The sequence below is a fragment of the Fukomys damarensis genome, unplaced genomic scaffold (assembly GCF_012274545.1).
Source record: "Fukomys damarensis isolate Sample0158 unplaced genomic scaffold, DMR_v1.0_HiC HiC_scaffold_34, whole genome shotgun sequence".
Taxonomy (NCBI): domain Eukaryota; kingdom Metazoa; phylum Chordata; class Mammalia; order Rodentia; family Bathyergidae; genus Fukomys; species Fukomys damarensis.
In genome coordinates, this window is record NW_022900946.1 from 9,928,363 (window position 1) to 9,945,761 (window position 17,399).

At 43.3% G+C, this 17,399-nt stretch overlaps 1 protein-coding gene across 6 annotated transcripts in view; it reads left to right on the plus strand.

Annotated features, from left to right (window-relative positions):
- The window catches only part of Iqck (IQ motif containing K), a 121,871-nt gene that overhangs the window by 46,074 nt on the left and 58,398 nt on the right, over positions 1–17,399 (plus strand). For all 6 annotated transcript variants that reach the window (XM_010610049.3, XM_010610052.3, XM_010610054.3 and 3 more), the window contains one exon: positions 13,352–13,436. In XM_010610049.3, the coding sequence (XP_010608351.1) occupies positions 13,352–13,436 (85 nt within the window). The remainder of the gene's footprint in view (positions 1–13,351; positions 13,437–17,399) is intronic.

Consider the following 17,399-nt stretch of genomic DNA (forward strand, 5'->3'; position numbering starts at 1 on the left):
AAAAAAAAATATTACCCCCACTGTATTAGGCTAAGCTAGGCTGGGGTAAGTTGCAGTTATAAAAAATGTCAAAATAGCAGTGGTTCAACCCCATCACAACTTATTTTTTGCTCATGCAAGGACCAATGCAGCTCTTACGAGTTACAGCCATTCTGGGACATATTGGTCCCTGGGGCAAAGGATGGAAAAGGCAAGCAGTTCTTCATGTCCTTGGCCTAGAAGGCTCCTCATCTTTCCACTTCCCCTCACAGAGCATGGCCCCAAACCAACTGCAAGGGACGCTGAGACACGCGAGGGACACAGGGAGAGTGATGGACATGTGCTGCCCAGGCGTATTTCAGAGAAAGAACGAGGCAAATGCCAGTAAAGTAGCAGAGGCAGGATTTGAACCTAGGCATCCAAGCTGCTCTGGTTGCTGCTTTTACCCGGTGCTTAACATGATCATTACGGAGACTGTGCTCTCCTATGGTTATTTTTGAGGGGAAATTTTTCACTCAATGAAATTTTCCTTCTATATTCTGATTTTGGAATATAACCCATGTGAAGCAAGTCCTCTGGGCATGAAGTGTTTGCTAGAATCCACCTCCTCAGATAATTCTATCCACTGGCCTGGAAGCCATTTAAAGTGTGAGTCAGGGTCTTATTTTAATGTTCTCAGATAGACAAATTCTACCAAGCCAGCTGCCTTAGTGCTCTGATGTCATTCTGTTGTCAGATCACAGCTGGTAGACTGGGATCATTTGTCACGGGTGGCTGCCAGTTGCTTAGCACATAAATGATGGGTCCTTATTCCGCAGGTTCCCCCATAATTTAGCACACCCTGCATTCTGAATGCTCATTCTCAGTTACCCATTTCTTTTCCATCCCTCTTCTTTATTCCTCCATTTTTGTGTCATAGGGACATGGATAATCCTTTAAAAATTACTCATAGGCTGATAAAAAATAACTGGGATTTATGATGTGCGAAATATACATATTTATTAAGCAAATTATATGGTGAAAGGAAATGTTCAGAGTCAATTATCATGGAATTAAATAAGTCTAGGCCTAAGTTTTTTTCAAAAGAATATTTCACTCAAATGGCAGGAATGTGGATGACTGATTTTTTTCTAACATATGTATTTTTGTATCTTTAATATTTTCTACAGAATTACTTTAAGAATGAAAAGCAGTTGCAAAACTAAAGGGTCTTATTTTACTTCTTTTTATCTTGCTTTCTGTGATGGACTTTTGTGGGGTTTTTTCCCCCAGCTTAGCCCTGACTTTTCTTTTTTGTTTTGGTACTGGGGATCGAATTTGGGACATTGTGCTTCCAAGGCAGGTGGCAGTACCACTGAGCTAAATCCCTGGCCCTGCATTGATATTTCTAACCCTTTTTCTGGTTACAGAACTTTCAGTGTTCCTTGGAACATCACCTGTCTTCCATGGTTCAGTGAGCTGCCTCCACCTCTGGCCCTGAGCTGGGTGCAGGGACCCAGCCTGGCCTATCCGAGCTGCAATTTCCCCTGACCACAGTGGTTGCTACCCAAATTGGTTCAGTCAGATAATCTCAAGTCTATTCAAGAAGTGACCAGGAAAGAGTTTCTCTCATTTCCACTAGACTTAGACCTTTGAGTTTATAAACCTTGACCTGCAGAGGACAGCCACCTAATGAGACTTTGTCTGAAATAACCACAGAGCTTGGAGGCAGTGAAAATCTTGAGTCATTCTGATTTTTTTTTTCCAACTTTACTATGTGGCTATGCCCAAAGCCAACTCTATCCCCTTTTAGTTAAGTGAAACAAATACCCTGTCTTAGGTACTTTCTTGTTGCTGGGACACAATACTCAGTACCCACAATTTAAAGGAGAAAGGTTTATTTTGGCTCACAGTTTGTAGAGATTTTGGTCCATAGTGAGCTGGCTCCAAGCTAGGGCAGCGTGGCAGAGGAGCATGGCAAAAGAGAATTGCTGATGGTGTGGCAGCAGGAAGCAGAAAGCAATCAAAGAAGGAGAGGGAGATGGATCCTTCCAGGCCATGCCCGCAGTGGCCCACCTCCTCCAACTAGGCTTTACCTCACAACATCACATTTAGTTATAAACTCATCAGTGGGCAATCCCACCCATGACTGCATGAGTCTCTAGGGGGGCATCTAGGTAAAAACATAATATCCCATCACTGGCCCCTAAAAGACTCACGCATATCCCTTTACACAAAATTCATTCTTTAGTCCATTTCTGAGAGTGGCCAACATTCTAACAACTTTAGCATTGTTGAAAAGTCGATATCCAAAGTCTTTTCAAACTCTTAGTGGTGAGCCCCTGTAAAAATCAAAAGAAAGTTAAACACTGCCAACATACAAAAGCATAGGGTAAACATTTCGTTCTTTTTTTCATTCTTTTTTGTTTTGTTTTGTTTTGTTTTTTTGAGACAGAGTCTCACTATATATTTGAGACTGCCCTGGAACTCACTGTGTAGCCCAGGCTGGTCTCGAACTCACAGTGATCCTCCTGACTCAGCCTCCCAAGTGCTGGGATTACAGGTGTGCACTACCACGCAGGCTTAACATTTCATTCTAAAAGGGAAAAATAGGGGAGTGGAAAAGAAGGAAGACAGAAAAGAGCAGGGCAGACATTAAGTCCTGTAGTTCAGTGTCCAGCACTGGGGAAAGTTGTGATGAGATGTGAACTCCAGAGGCTTGGGTGGTCATGTCCTATGGCACTCCCAGTGGTTGTAGCCCTGCGAGCTTCTCACTTGGGGCGGCTTTGCTCATTCCTGTGGCTTTCCTCAGACGATCTACATTCCTGGCTTTTCTAACATCCTGGGGTCTCCACGGCACTTTGGCTTCACACAACTTCACACACTGCCCTCCCAGAAGCTCACTGCCTGACCTCCCAGGCCTTCCTGACCCCACAACTCTTCCATTCTGTGTGTATGTAAAGCCAGCACCACGTGGATGATGCCACAGTCTGGCCCCAGCTAGAGAAGTAGCCAGGCTTCCTTCTCTCTTGGCTTCAGGGGGCTCTGAGTGCCTAGATGACTGATCACTAAGAATGGACACAAACAGAATCCCAAGGAACCAATTCCCTAGGCAGCTGGCCATTCTGGAACAGGGTACACGGGGGCTCTCTTCTCAAAGTATTTTACCTGAGTGATTTTGAGCCTGTGAAGGGTAGGTCCTTTCTGGTTCCTCATATATCCTTCCTATTGTCCTGTTGTAAAGTACTTAGCTTCTTTTTAATACTAATCTCCACCCTTCTCCACCCACCCTGCAACCACACATGTCAGGGTTTGAACTCAGGACCTTGCACTTGCAAGGCAGACCTGGTGCCGCTGAGCTAAATCCCTAGCCCCTTTAATGCTAATGTTTTTGGGTGTTTTTGTTTTTATTTTGGTACTGGAAATTGAACTTGGGCCCTACATGCTATAAGAGGCAGGTGGTGGAACCACTGAGCCAAATCCCCAGCCCAATGCTAATTGTTTAAATAATCAAGTTCTGCTCTGCTCCAATTTTGCAGGCTTGAATCTCCTTTCTGGCCAAACTACAATCATTCTGCTGGGCTGTTTGCTCTTGACCTCACTAAAAGCCCTTAATGGTACCCAAAGTATAGCCTGAACATTTGGCTCACAGTTCTCTCCCACTCTGGGTTCTTGTTCTGAGGTGACACGAAAGTGACAAAAAACAGCAGGCGCTGGGGAATGACCAGGTGTGTTTTATTAAAAGAGCAAAAAGGAAGCCCCTCACTAGATGAGGGGAGCAAGAGAACACCAAGTAAGCCCCAAAATCCAGAGGTTTATATAAAGTTCTCTGGAGGGCCGGCAAAGGGGCAGAGCACATGTAAAAATGCAGGTGGTTGCTTCACTGCTGCTTTCCTTCCCAGCAGATTTTAACAGTCTTTTGTCTCTTGCAGCTCTATCTTCCCTTCAGGCTTTGTCTCATATGGGTGTTAGTTTACTTAGAGTTTTTCTGAGGTCTTTCCCCTTGTTTCTTGGTTATTTGGTCTCACCTTCAAATGTCTTCCACCAGATTAGTGTGTCTCCCTTAATCTCAGTCTTCTGAAAACTCTCAGGACAGGAGCAACATGTAGACAAAGTTTTCCACCAAAGCCTATCATACGTGGCCTATCATACACAGAGTCCAAATGCCAGTGCAGTGCTTTTCCCAACTGAAGAAGGTCTTTACCAGCTGCATTTCTTTCAGCATTCTGGTCTTCTGAGCTCTGACCAGAATCTCCCATCAAATTCAGCCAACAGCTTCCAGGGCTGCTTCTCCAGCCAGCATCTCCGAATGTTTTCAAGTTGCTCCTGCAAGCCACTTGTAGGGGCTTCTGAGCCATGTGGTCCAGTAGTGTCACAGTAACAGCTCCTCTTCTCTGGCCCCAAAATTTGTCTTAGCTACTTTCTTATTGGTGGCACATAATTTCAAACACCCACAACTTAGAGAAAAGGTTCCTGTGGGCTCACAGTTTGTAGAGGTGTCATTCCGTAGTTGACTGCTTCCAGTCAGGGCGGCATGGCAGAGAGGCATGGCAGAGGAAAAATAGTTCATTGTGTGGCAAGCAGAAAGCAGAGTGATCGAGGAAAGAGGAGGGAGATAGACCCTTACAGGCCACAGCCCCTGTGACCCATTGTGGGGGACAGGAAAGGGGACGTTACTAGAACCTCTCCATCAGGTCTTAGTCTCCTGCGAGCCACAACCGCACAGGGTGAATTAATTAATATATAGACAGAAAATGAGACTTAGAGAAGCTGAGCTTTGACCTGATCCCTGCTGCTCTGGGCAGCAAAGATCACAGACCTGGAGATTGCCACACCTTTATTCAGAACATCGGCAAAACAACAGGCACCTGACTCAGAGGGCTGGTGATGATCCTGGAACTATGAGGAGCTGTGCAGAGGAAGATTTGGTTCCTCCCAGGAAGTCTCCAGCTGGTGTAGTCCTGCCCTGGAGCTTCACAGTATCAGGGGACCTATAGACTGGAGAACTAGGCCCTAATCATGATTTAATTATGCAATGATTTTTCCCCAAAATCATATAGAATGGCTCCTGACAACCCATGTTCTGCAAACAAACTTTTCATCCCAACATCACATTTAGCTATAAACTCATCAGTGGACTAATCCACTGATAAATACCACACATCCATCATCCAATCACCTCCCCAAACCCCCACCTATGATTGAATGAGGCTTTGGGGGTACATCTAGATGTACACCTTAATAGAGTCTCTCCTTTTTTGGTTGTTTGTTAAAGCCAATTTGAATCCTGATGTGTTCTCCTATACAGTATTGCCCCAGCTACCCTGCAGTACTCTGTATTAGTCAGTTTTTTCTAGAGTCTACTGCAGTAGCAAACAATCTCCAAGTTTCAGTGTCTTTAGCACCACAGGTTTATTGCATGCTTTGTTACATATCAGCTGTGTATCAGTTTGAGCTCTGTTCCACATGTCTTTTCATCCTATGACCCAGGATTAAGGAGCAGCCCCCTCCCTCAGCCTTATGGCAGACTGGTAGGGTGGCTGAATGTACAATGGCAAATTTTACTTGCATTGGCCAATGTAAGTTAAGTGGCCAAATTCAACATCAGTGTTACAGGGAAATTGGCATCTCCTTCAGGAAGGAACTGCAAGGTATAAGGCGAAGGGTAGAGACGTGCAATCCTCTCATAAGGAAAATGGTAATAATACAACCTACCACGTCCTCTGAAGGTTTATTAAAGGTGTTTTCTTCCATGCCTTTCAACAGTAGTGGATTCTGCCGTATCTCTTGTTGGTTTTAATCTTATATATGAATCCAGTGCCATCTTCTTTTGAAGTATGTAGTCCTAAATCATCCAGCCAATTAGAGGCAATGAAATTATGTGCTAGCACATTAAGAACAAGAGTAGCATAGATTTTTACTTTAGCTGGAAAGAATTGCCCTGAGAATTGGTCAGATTCATTAGCAAAAATAAATAACTAAGCACAAGGAGCAAAAATACACTACTGCCTTTCTGGTATCATGTCTCAGGGGAGAAGTCTCATGAAGATACCGTTAAAACTGAGACCTTCAATGAAACAAAGATTGTGTTTTAGAAAAGCAAAGGTTGCTTTGGGTGAAATTTCTTTTCAGCTACGTTCTATCCTTGGACAAAAAAAAAATGAAAAAGAAAAAGAAACAATCCATGATACTTTCATGATGAAAGGTATCTGATGACTACAAGCTGAGATGAAAACAAAAGTGTCACCGTGCCATTTGAGGACAAGCCCGGGCTGCATGATGCTCTCTGTGTGCTGAAAATAACAGTGGGCTGAAAACATTTGTGCCTTTAAAATGCCACAGAAAACTGCCCGTGGTTTGTTTTGTTTTGGGTTTTTTTGGTACCAGGAATCAAACTCCAGGCCTTGTGCTTTCAAGGCAGGCAGAACCGCTGAGGTAAATCCCTGGCTCATTTTTTTTTTTTAAAACTAAACTTGTGATTAAATGATGGCAGGGCAGAAAATTTGCTGCCATGCCATCTTGGCAGGAAGAGTAGGCTTTTAAATTTACTACAGAAGAGCAGGTTTCTGTCTCATCCATTTCAAAGGCCAGAGTCTCAAGAGGACAGTAAGTCATCTTTGCTCTTTACATTCGCATTCATCTTCAGACAGAGGCAGGAAGGGGAGCCGCTTCTAGGACTTGGGTCACGCCGAGGCTGTAAATCCTTGGGTGCCTCTCTCTCTCTGGAGGTCTGGCACATGGGTGGCCCTTTCTTCCTCTCCTTCTTCCTGCTGCTTCTGGAAGACTGGGACAAGTTCAGAGAGCCTTTGCAAGCATGGCAGGCCCATCTAGGTTCCAATCTTGGTTCCACTATTTATGAGGTTTGTCCATTTCCTGTGGCTGCTCTGACTACCACAAACCTGGTGGCTTGAACCAACACACATTTATTCTGTTCCAGTTCTGGAAGCTAGAGGTCCAGAATCAGTTTTACTGGGCTATAGTCAAGATGTTAGTATGACTTGTTCCTTTTGGAGGCTCCAGGGAGATTTGGTTGTCTTGACTTTTCCAGGTTCTGGAGGTCACCTGTGTTCCTGGCTCCTAGGCCCTTCTTTGTATCACTGCAAACTTCTTGTTTCTGTCATTGCATGTCCTACTTCGATCATGGTACTTCCTTCTACCTCCCTCTCATAAATGATTATATCATTGGGCCCACTGGTATAACCCAGAGCATTCTCCCTATCTCAAGATCTTTAAGTAATCCAATGTGCAAAGCTCCTTTTGCCATGTAGAGGGACAGATGCATTCACCAGGTCTGAGATTTGAATGTGGGCATCTAGAAACACTGTGTTGGTCAGCTTTCTGTTACTATATCAAGTACCATAATCAACTTACAGTAATAACTTCATAATCAACTTCATAATCATCTTACGAAGAGAAGACATTGCTTTTGGCTCACAGTCCTTGAAGTCTCAGTCTTTCATGATTACTGCAGCTAACCTTATTGCTTTGGGCTTGTGACAAAGCTACACATCATAGCAGGAAGATGTGGAAGAACAAAACTTTTCACCTCATGGCCCAGAGGTAAAACAGAGGAAGAGGGAAGAGGCCAGGTTCTTGTTATCCCCTTGGTTGCCTTCCTCCTTTAGGACCCACCTCTTAAAGGCTCCACAATGTTTCCATAGCACTCTGCTGGGAACCAAGAGTACCACCGGACCTTTGGGGCATCCCAGACCCAAACTACAGCAAGCACTGCAAAGAAAAACCTGTTTCTCTACTCACAAGACTTCTGACACCAAATGTGTGAAGTTTTCATACCAACAATTCTGCACTTCTCTGCAGACCCCAACAGGACGTTCCACAGTTCGGTCCTGATGCTCCCTGGAGTTCGTGCAGACACCACAGGCTGAGGAAGAGATACCCCAGGACTGCCCCACTTTAGATGTCATGGGGAAGTCATAGATTCCTTAAGTCAGCCATGCTTCTTTCTGAATTGCATACAAACTAGGGATTCCCCAAACCTAGAGGAGTCGGGGAGGGATCACTTCTCTACAGGGGTGACTTTTACACAGAGGCCCGTGTTATATTGCATCCCTTTTCCAGCTAGGAAGAGTCCTTTAATAACTCTTTGGCCATATACTATAACTACTTGACACTCTGTTTTCAGATGGTCTCATTTCATTGTTAGAATTCATTGTCTTTATTTAAAAATCTTTAGTCTTTGTCATGTAGTGAGTGTAAAATTCATCTTTCCCCGGCTCATATCACAACTCCAGCATTTATAACTCAAAGATCCCACAATTTGGTAAGGAGAAAATTACTTCTTGATTTTCTCTAATTTCTAACTGAAAGCCAGCATCTCCATTAATTATGAATGCAGGCGATAAACTTCAGTAATGTCAGCAGCACTCTGTGACTGCAATCAGTGATATCTTCCTGTCCTGTTGTGTGGTTGCAGAAATGTTGAAATATCATTTGCACTGTTTGCTCCTTTTAAATCACAGTAGCTAACTGACCTGCTATCAGCTCTTGTTCCTTACCACATAATTTAGAAGCCCAGATGTTAGTATATTACCAGCTGTTCTTTTAATATTTTGCTAACTCTATTTCAATATAATTGAATTGCCTTTATCCTATTATTTATGCTGTTAAAAAATATTGTTCTAAGAAGGAGTCTAAAGTGCCAAAGTAGAAAGGGGTCCAAGGCATAAAAACGGTGAGGATCCCCTAAAGCAGGTTGGGAAGAGTGGGAGGGGGATGGAGTCTGCTTGTCTGCTGTGTTCCCCTGGCCTGGGCTCATCCTTACGAGCTTAGGGAGAGAGAATGGGAAACAGGCTGCTCTCTTTAAGCTTCTCCTTAAGTCGCAGTTACTAAGGGGACTAAATAACATCACACTCTGGGTATATTTATCAAACAATACCAAGTACCATGGCCTTGGTTTTTAAGATAGCTATACTGTACCTGCCACCCACAGAGCAAACATGTGGTCTGGCAGTCCATCGTTGAGCAAGCTCTGTTATCTGGAAACGTAACAGCTTCAATGATGGGGTTGTGTAAGTGGGCCTCAGCTCTGTGTTTAACTGGGAGAGTGACTCAGGCTGATGCTAGGGTAATAAGTGCTTGTTGGTTCCCCAGGGTAGAGATTAGTGAGGGGGCGAAAGCAAGATCACTTCCCAGTAACCATGATTCTGAAATGTGCTTTAAGGTTATCAGAGAGTAAGGCTGCAGTGGTGCTGGGAGCTATTCTCCCATCATAGAAGACCAGAATTAAAAGAATCCTGAGTTTACAACCTAAGGGTCAGTCACTGTAGGTCTAGAAGTATTGTTCCAGTTGACCTCTGTTGTATTTCTTCCAAATAGTTGAAGTCTGTAAGTCAGGAATGTGAGGACTCCAGGAGAGAGCCTCTGGGAAGGCTGTTAAGGTGAGGGTGAGGTCTTCTCAGAATGCAGTGGGTGGACGGTAGCCAGCACTGGACAGTGGATGATGTCTTGATGATTGATGCAGGTCCTGTGCCATTGTCTCTGTAAAAGCCTTTACATCTGGAACATTTGTGCTTTTGTGTTCTAAGAAAACAACTCAATCTCTTGCCTAATGAAAAGTAGATAGAATTTGGATTCTGAAATTCAGTTTGCAAAAGCAAACAAGTTTTTCTGCTTTCTACTTTACGCTTTTTACAGGATGATACCTCTTTAACTGTGTTACAACTGGATGAAGACTATCTTCTCAGATTTTCTTACTGTGTATTTTGTCATACTATACCTTCTTTATGCCCTACAAATTTCTTTTGGCATCCCCCAAAGCAGGTGAGAGTGCATGTATACACCTGCCTGCACATCCATTTTTATACACACACCATCAGAAAAATTAATTTCTGTCCCTTCTCAGAATTATAGAATTGATTCTTATAGTTCATAAGTATATAAGTCATTTTGAGGGGGGAAAGAAGAAAGACATGACAAATGAGCACTACTAATAAAGCAAGGCTTCTTGGAAACATACTCAGCAATGCTTTTGTGCTTCTAGAATGCACAAAAAGATCTGCTCTGGGGGTGTCCAGGTTCAGCCCCTGAGGAGCCTCAGCTGCTGTCTCCCATGACTCACATTTTGATCTCCTCTCCCCTCCCCAGTTCCCTGGCCATGAGCGCTTGCCTCGTTATTTTTATTTGACCTGAAGCCAGTTTCCAAAAGAGAGGAAAAGGCCTGGCATAGTTTCTCTCCCTCCAAGCTGGCCTGCACAAATGATTGATAATTCCCAGGGAATATTCTCTGAAGACTAAGCCCACTTAGCCTGATATTCACTGGCTTTCTCATACTTATTCTTGTTTGCCAACTAGACAGCACTGCATTATTTAGCCATGAAAGCATGTCACTAAAGGTGGCCTCGTATGACTGCCTCGAAGGCCTATTAGGAAACTCATTTTGCTTTTTGAGGATGTCATTGTGATACAACGTGGTTCAGGGTTTCATTGCTGGCCAAAGCCTTTTGTTGGGCTCGGCCAGCCTTGTGTCCTCAGAGTCACAGTCTCCTTTCCTCTGCTATTCCCAGGCAGAAATACTGTTCCTCTGAGCACATCATGATATCTGCAGTCAAAAACGTAGTTAAGGCAGGAAAATTGCAGTTGAAAAGAAAAACTTCACCAAATGTGTCCCCAGAGGCAAATGACAGACCCACTCTTTTCAGTGTCCTGACATAGGGCTGTCCTGTAGTGGCTCAGACAAGGAGGACCTGCCAGGTGGATACTGTACAGGCCAATAAAGAGGACATTTTCTGTGATTATGGCACACACCCTTTCTTTCCATCTAGGCAAATTATTGTGTTTTCATCTATTTAGCACCCACCAGTTGCTAGACCTTGACGTCCATGTTCTTGAGCCTGTGAGCTGGCCCCTTCCCTGTTTCCTGGGAGTTTGCAGTCTCAGCAAGAAATAGTTGACCCTGAATGACTCCCTTTACCCCTCTGTGCCTCAGAGTTTTCAACCCCAAAGAGAAGATAACAATGGCCCATTTTTCCTGTTGTGAGGATTTGATGAAATCATGCCTAGTACTCCTCCAGGGAAGGAGACAGCTGCTCATTACTCAAGTATTTATGCGCTGGAATCTGGAATTGTCCTAGGTGCTTGCTGTACCAAGAGGAGCAAACCCAGGGCCCGTCTCTGCCCTCATGGAGCTTTTGGTCCAGGAAAAGATTTAGGCATTAATTAGATAGTCACATGGGTTTATATCTCCAAATTGGACCAAAGACTAGGAAGAAAAGTAGGAAGAAAAATTGCAAAAATTGGCCCCTGACCTATTCAGAAGATGTTTTACAAAAACATTTTAATGGAGATCAGAAGAGGAGTAAGAGTGAATTAGGAGAAAGCGGTGTCAGGTCTCCACCAGCCTGATGGTGCATTCCAGCAAATAAGTGTCTGTATTTTAGGGCAAGGCTGAGGGAGCAGGGGAAGGGCTGGGGTGTAAAGCACTCAGCCCCTCTGCTGAGTGCCCTGGGGCAGAGAGCAATCTGTGTAACTGCGCAGGTGACACTTGCTTCCAGCACAAGGTTTGGGTTCAAAGGCAAGGAAAGCACCTTTGCAAAGGCCTTGAAATGAAAAGGCCCAGCCTGGCTGCAGCACAAAGGTGCAAGCTGGTGGAGGGGTGTCCAGAAAGCACTCAGTAACATCAGCTATGTTAATGAACTGTGGCATTATTCTCCTAAACTCACGGCCAGAATATCAGGGTCTCAGAAACACCAAGGTCTCGCTAGAAGCTGCTGCTGCATTTTAATAGTGAGGGGAAATCACTTCAGGAATTGATGTGTTGGGATCACATCACTGAGACTTAGAGAAAATGGACAATGAAACAATGACGAGGAGAGACGTTAGGCGGTTCCCACAGCAGGACTACAGCTGAAGAAGATTGCTCTGTCTGAGCCCAGAAAACAGATTGTTAATAAGGCAAGAGAGGCAAACCCAGAAACAGCACCCCCAAGAAAATCCACCACATTATGTGAATAAAAATGGAAACTGAACATTAAGGCAGGGTTCTAACAATGCTATCATTTTGAGGGTGTAATTATCTCTGCAGAGTAATGGAAGATTCCCCTTCACTCGCCTCTTAGAAAGGACCTGTCCGGCCAGAAAACCAGAGCTGGCATCAACACTAAGAGACTGTCTTGATAACCCTGTGTGCTTCCTGGCTTTGATTTCTTTGATTCTGGAATAATTCAAAAGCATATTCATTCATTCACACATATAGCGTATTGAGGTTCTTTCATTTCTTTCTTTCTTTTTTTTTTTTTAAGTCAAAGGAGGAAAGTAAAACCCCCAGATCCTGGAGAGTCATGTGCTGCTGCCAGTCGCCTTGGCAGTCTGCTTCAGGCTGTGTATCCACAAGGGTTTTCCTGGTTGCCTTGAGGGCGTCCGCATGCTATTGTGAGGGAAGCCTGGACCTGATCCTGCCAAGGTCCCCTACAGGCTGTGTGACTGTGGGCAGGTTAGTCAGCCTCTCTGCACACAGAGAGTTACTGCCAGCTGTAGCTGTCATTAGGGAGAACTCTGGGCCCAGGGGCACTTGGGAATCTCACACTTTCAGAGTCAATTTTGGGGTTCCTGTTCTGGGAGCAGCCTCCGCATGATCCACATCCTCTCAAAGGGATTCCCTCCTTTGTAGTCTGAGAAGTCTTTTGCCCTGCTTTTTGGAGGTAGCTGTGGTTTGCTCTGGGTGCACATAAAGGATCAGGATTAATACAGACTTATAAGACCTTGCCAGTTGTTCATGGCTCCATTAAACTTCTAGAGAGAAGAAAAAGCATGTAATCATAATTTTAATGTAGCTATAATTTTTTATAACCTCCTCATCATCTAAAAGTCCCATAAGAACACTGTCAACTGACCCAGCACCGAGATGTTTTGTTGCTTAATAAGATGTAAGAGCAGAACTTAAAAATAGGCTTGAACTTAAACTACATTAACCTAAAATGCTCACTAATTGGACATAAATTTTAGTATTTCACTTTTTGGGAAAAGATAAACTGATAAATTTCCTTGTAGTGGAAAGTGGGAGGAAGAGCCCTTTATGACCTCGGTGCTAATGTAGACCATAACAGCTGAGTTTCCTCTGAGTCAGGCACTTCGTCCACATAGTTGTGTGTGGCTCACATATATGTTGTACCTGCAGGACTGATGAGCAATCTGAATCCTTCAACAGAAGAGAAGACGAATGGTGATTTGATATTATGTTGGATTTTAAAAAGAATCCTAAATGTTAGTATAAAATGCTAACTCCAAAATGCACTTTTCTTTCAAAATTGACATTGTTGCTCTCTAAAAATGGGGCTGGATGAGGCTCCTGATTAGAGAGACTGTTATTTTATCAGAGGAATTGCGGGGGTTGAATCATGGGATCACATTAACTTATGATCATTTTGTCGCTTTTCAGCCCCCGGCCAGCAATCCCGCTCTCCCTCCTACTGACAGAAGAGGAAGCAGCAGTTATCATCCAGTCCTTCTGGAGAGGCTATCTGGTAAGAGTCATGTGTAAGTGTGGCCTTTGGCTTGATGGGGAGTTGCTGTGACATGGAAGGCCCATGGGAAAACCGTCCAGTGAATTTGACAGGATACAGTAGCTCACATCCAGACCTCAGATACGGGATTGTCTGTAACCTAGTTCTTACAGAGTGGTTTAGAATTTCCACCAGAACTTATCTTGAATTATCAATGCCATTAAATGCAACTTCCAACCATTTTTCCATTAGTGGGACCGTCCCAGAAGCTCAGTATGTAATTGATGTGCAAAAGAATGAGGGGAACTGTTCTGTCTTAAGTGTAAAGGTCCTCCTGTCCCCATCCTTCCACATGCAAGGGGCTTCGGAGCCCATTCCCAGTGCTTCCCACAGGCTCAGTATGAAAAGCAATCTGTAAACAGATGAATTCAGCTCATCATACCAACAAACACTGTGGTATAAAAAGATGTCATAATAGCTCGAAAAGCAACTATGGCTATATACCATCATCACTGGTTTGTGTCTAGATTCCCCCCAAAGCCTCGTGTGCTCATAGGTAGAACTGTGGGGAGGTGGCTGGATCATGGGTGTATAATACTGGGATTAAGCGTGTGTGATAACTAAATTGTTTTATCATAGCTCTGGGTGTGGATAATGGAAACTCCACCCTGGCTGTGGGTGACACCAATCAATAGGCTTGTAGCATGAAATATTCAGGGGCAGAAAGAAAGCGGGCTGGCTACTTGCAGCTTGCTGCATTCTGGCTGCCCTGCCACTCCATGAGCCATTTCTCTGCTGTGATGCCCCTCTGCCATGCCGCCTTGCCTTAGAATCAGCTGACTATAGACTGAAACCTCTAAAAGCTGTGATCTAACATAAACCTTTCCTCTTTTAACTTCAAGTGTCGGGTATTTTGTCTCATCGACACAGAAAGTAACTAAGAGCCATACAACAGCTAGAAGTGTTCCTCAGAGCACAGATGTGGTCAATGTTTACTGTATGAAAGTTTCAGGTGTTCAAATCCAAACCTCTCCAGTGCTAAAATTATAACTGAGGGGGACCAAGAGAAGAAGAAAGGTCCTAAGGTCACTAGAAGGAAAAGATGGCTGATAGGATGACCCTAAATGGTACTATAGAAAAACAGGAGGGGATCTCAGTCTTGAAGGAAATGTGGGCACTGGGTTGCCAGAGGCATCCCAGGGGGTGGAAATAGCTTGTGTATATTTTATTGTTTTTATTAAGTCATATTGTATATTTCAGCACGTGTATCTACACATATCCAGAAGGACTTTTTTTTTAAGAGTAGGAAAAAATTGAGGGAAAGAAAGCTTCTGTCTAAGAGGGACAGAAGGGGGACTGGAAAGTGGATTGCCCACCCACCCCACTTTTCAAAGATGTTTTATACAGCCAAGCCATGTGGTGAGGTGGATCCAAAGTGGGACTATAAGACCCAATGGAAAATTACAAGGTGGGCATGAGGTAGGGCAAAACCATGACCAACCAATAAGATTACAAGTACAGTCACCCAAGTAATATTGATTAAATGGGGATCCAATGGGGGAGTCATGTAGCCAGCGTACAAGGATTTTCAGTAAGGGTGGGGGTCGGGGATATTTCCTAGAAGGCTGGGTTAAGACCGTGGCCCCCCAGCCAGGTGATAGATACCTATTTAGAATATCAATCACTGCTATTTATCCCCAGGGGAAGTGCAAGGGTATAGTAGTTTCTCTCCTCTTACACTTCTGACCTTCAGTGAGTTTGCCTTTATTGTCCTTTATTGTCCTCCATGTTGGCTACAGGAAAATATTTGAAAGGAAACAACATGACAATATTGGTACTTTGGGATAGCTGAAAAGAGCTAGGGATATTTTAGCCCCGAACATATTTTTTAAGAGGCAAATATTGTATGATTTTATTTAATTACAAATTAACTTAAACCATGCAATTGTCTCAGTGGTACAGATAAAAGTATTTGACACAATTCAGTATGTTCTTCATGATAAAAACATTCCTCAGACTGGAAATGGGTGGGGACTTCCTGTGCTTGATCAAGGGTCATCTATGAAAATCACAGCTAATATCCTATTTGATGGTGAAAGACAAGGTGGTTTCCCCAGAATATTAAGAGCAAGAGGAAGATGTCCTCTCTCACCTCTTTACCTTAAAATGGTAGTGGAGGTTCTAGTCAGGGAAATTGTTAAGAAATAGGAAATGAAAGATACTTGGATTGGAAAGGAAGAAGTAAAACTCTCTCTAGATGACATTAAGTCATGCCTGGAATCCCAAGGATTTCACTTTTTTAAAAAGCCTATTAAAACTTTTTCCCCCCTGGGAATCGAACTCAGGACCTTTCGCTTAGCAGGCAGGTGCGGTGCCACTGAGCTAAACCCCCAGGCCTGCCTATTAGAACTTATGAGTGAGTTCAGCAAGGTTTCAGGATACAAAATCAACATACAAAACAATCAATTGAATTTCTATATACTTAGCAGTGAACAATCTGAATATGAAATTAAAAGATAATTCCATTGGCAACAGCCAAAAAGAATAAAGTGCTTTGGAATAAATTTAACAAAAGTGTAAATTGTACACTGAAAACTGCAAAACATCATGGAAAGAAATTAAAGAAGACTTTATTGAATGGAAAGGCATTCCACGTTCACTAAAGATGCCACTTCTCCCCAAAATGATCTATAGATTAGACACAGATCCTGTCAAAATCCCAGGTGGACTTTTAAAACAAATTCACAAGCTGATCCAAAAATTCAGAAGAAAATGCAAAATAGTCAAAATGATCATTAAAAAGCACAATAAAATTGGAGGACTCATCATTCCCCCCCCCCGCCTTTTTTTTTTGGTACTGGGGATCAAACTCGGGACCTTGTGCTTTCGAGGAAGGTGGTGGCACCACTGAGCTAAATCCCTGGCCCTATATTTCCCTATTTCAAAACTTAAGTACAAAGCTATATTCACCAACACAGTGTGGTACTAGTATAAGGAGAAACATAAAAATCAATGGAATAGAACTGAGAGACCAGAAATAAACTTTTTTTTTTTTTTTTTTTTTTTTTTTTTTTTTTTTTTTTTGGTTTTTTGAGGCAGGGTCTCACTATGTAGTTGAAACTGACCTGGAACTCACTATGTAGCCCAGGCTGGTGTCGAACACACAGCAATCTTCCTGCCTCAGCCTCCTGAGTGCTGGGATTACAGGCATGGGCCACCAAGCCCAGCCAGAAATAAAATCTTATATCTGTAGGCAATTGATTTTTCAACAAAGGTGCCAAACTGTTTAATGAGGAAAGACTATTGTTTTCAACAAATGGTTCCAGGACAACTAGATATCTACAATGCAAAAAATTGAAGTTAGACCCCTACTTCATACCATCTAGAAAAATTAACTCAAAATTAAAAACCTAAATGAAAGTGCTAAAACTAAAAATCTTAAGACATGGATGTATACTTTCCATGACTTTGGATTAAGCAAGTTTCTGTAGCAAAGAGAACAAATGACAAAAGAAAAAGAATAAATGAGACATTATCAAAATTAAAACCCCTTGTGCTTCAAAAAATATCACGTGAGTAAAAGACAACTCACAACATGAAAAGATATTTGCAAATCACATTCAAATAAAAGTCTAAAATCTCAGCCAGGTGTGGTGGCACATGCCCATTATCCAGTCACTCTAGGAGGCTGAGGCAGAAGGATCACGAGTTTGAGACCAGCGTGGGTAACCTAACAAGACCCTGTCTCAAAATGGCAAATACAAAGGACTGGAAACGTGTCAGCACCCCCACGGTTCCATCTGCAGTGCTGTGTGGTATAACCGTCTCCACCGTCCATCTCCAAGACTTTTCATCTTTCTGCTCCTCCCCATTCAACCCTAACCCTCCCTATCCCCGTCTCCCTCAGTCCCAGTCCCTGGAAACCTCCACCCATCTCTGTGTCTCCATGAACTTGACCTCACGTAAGTGGAATCCTGCTGTATC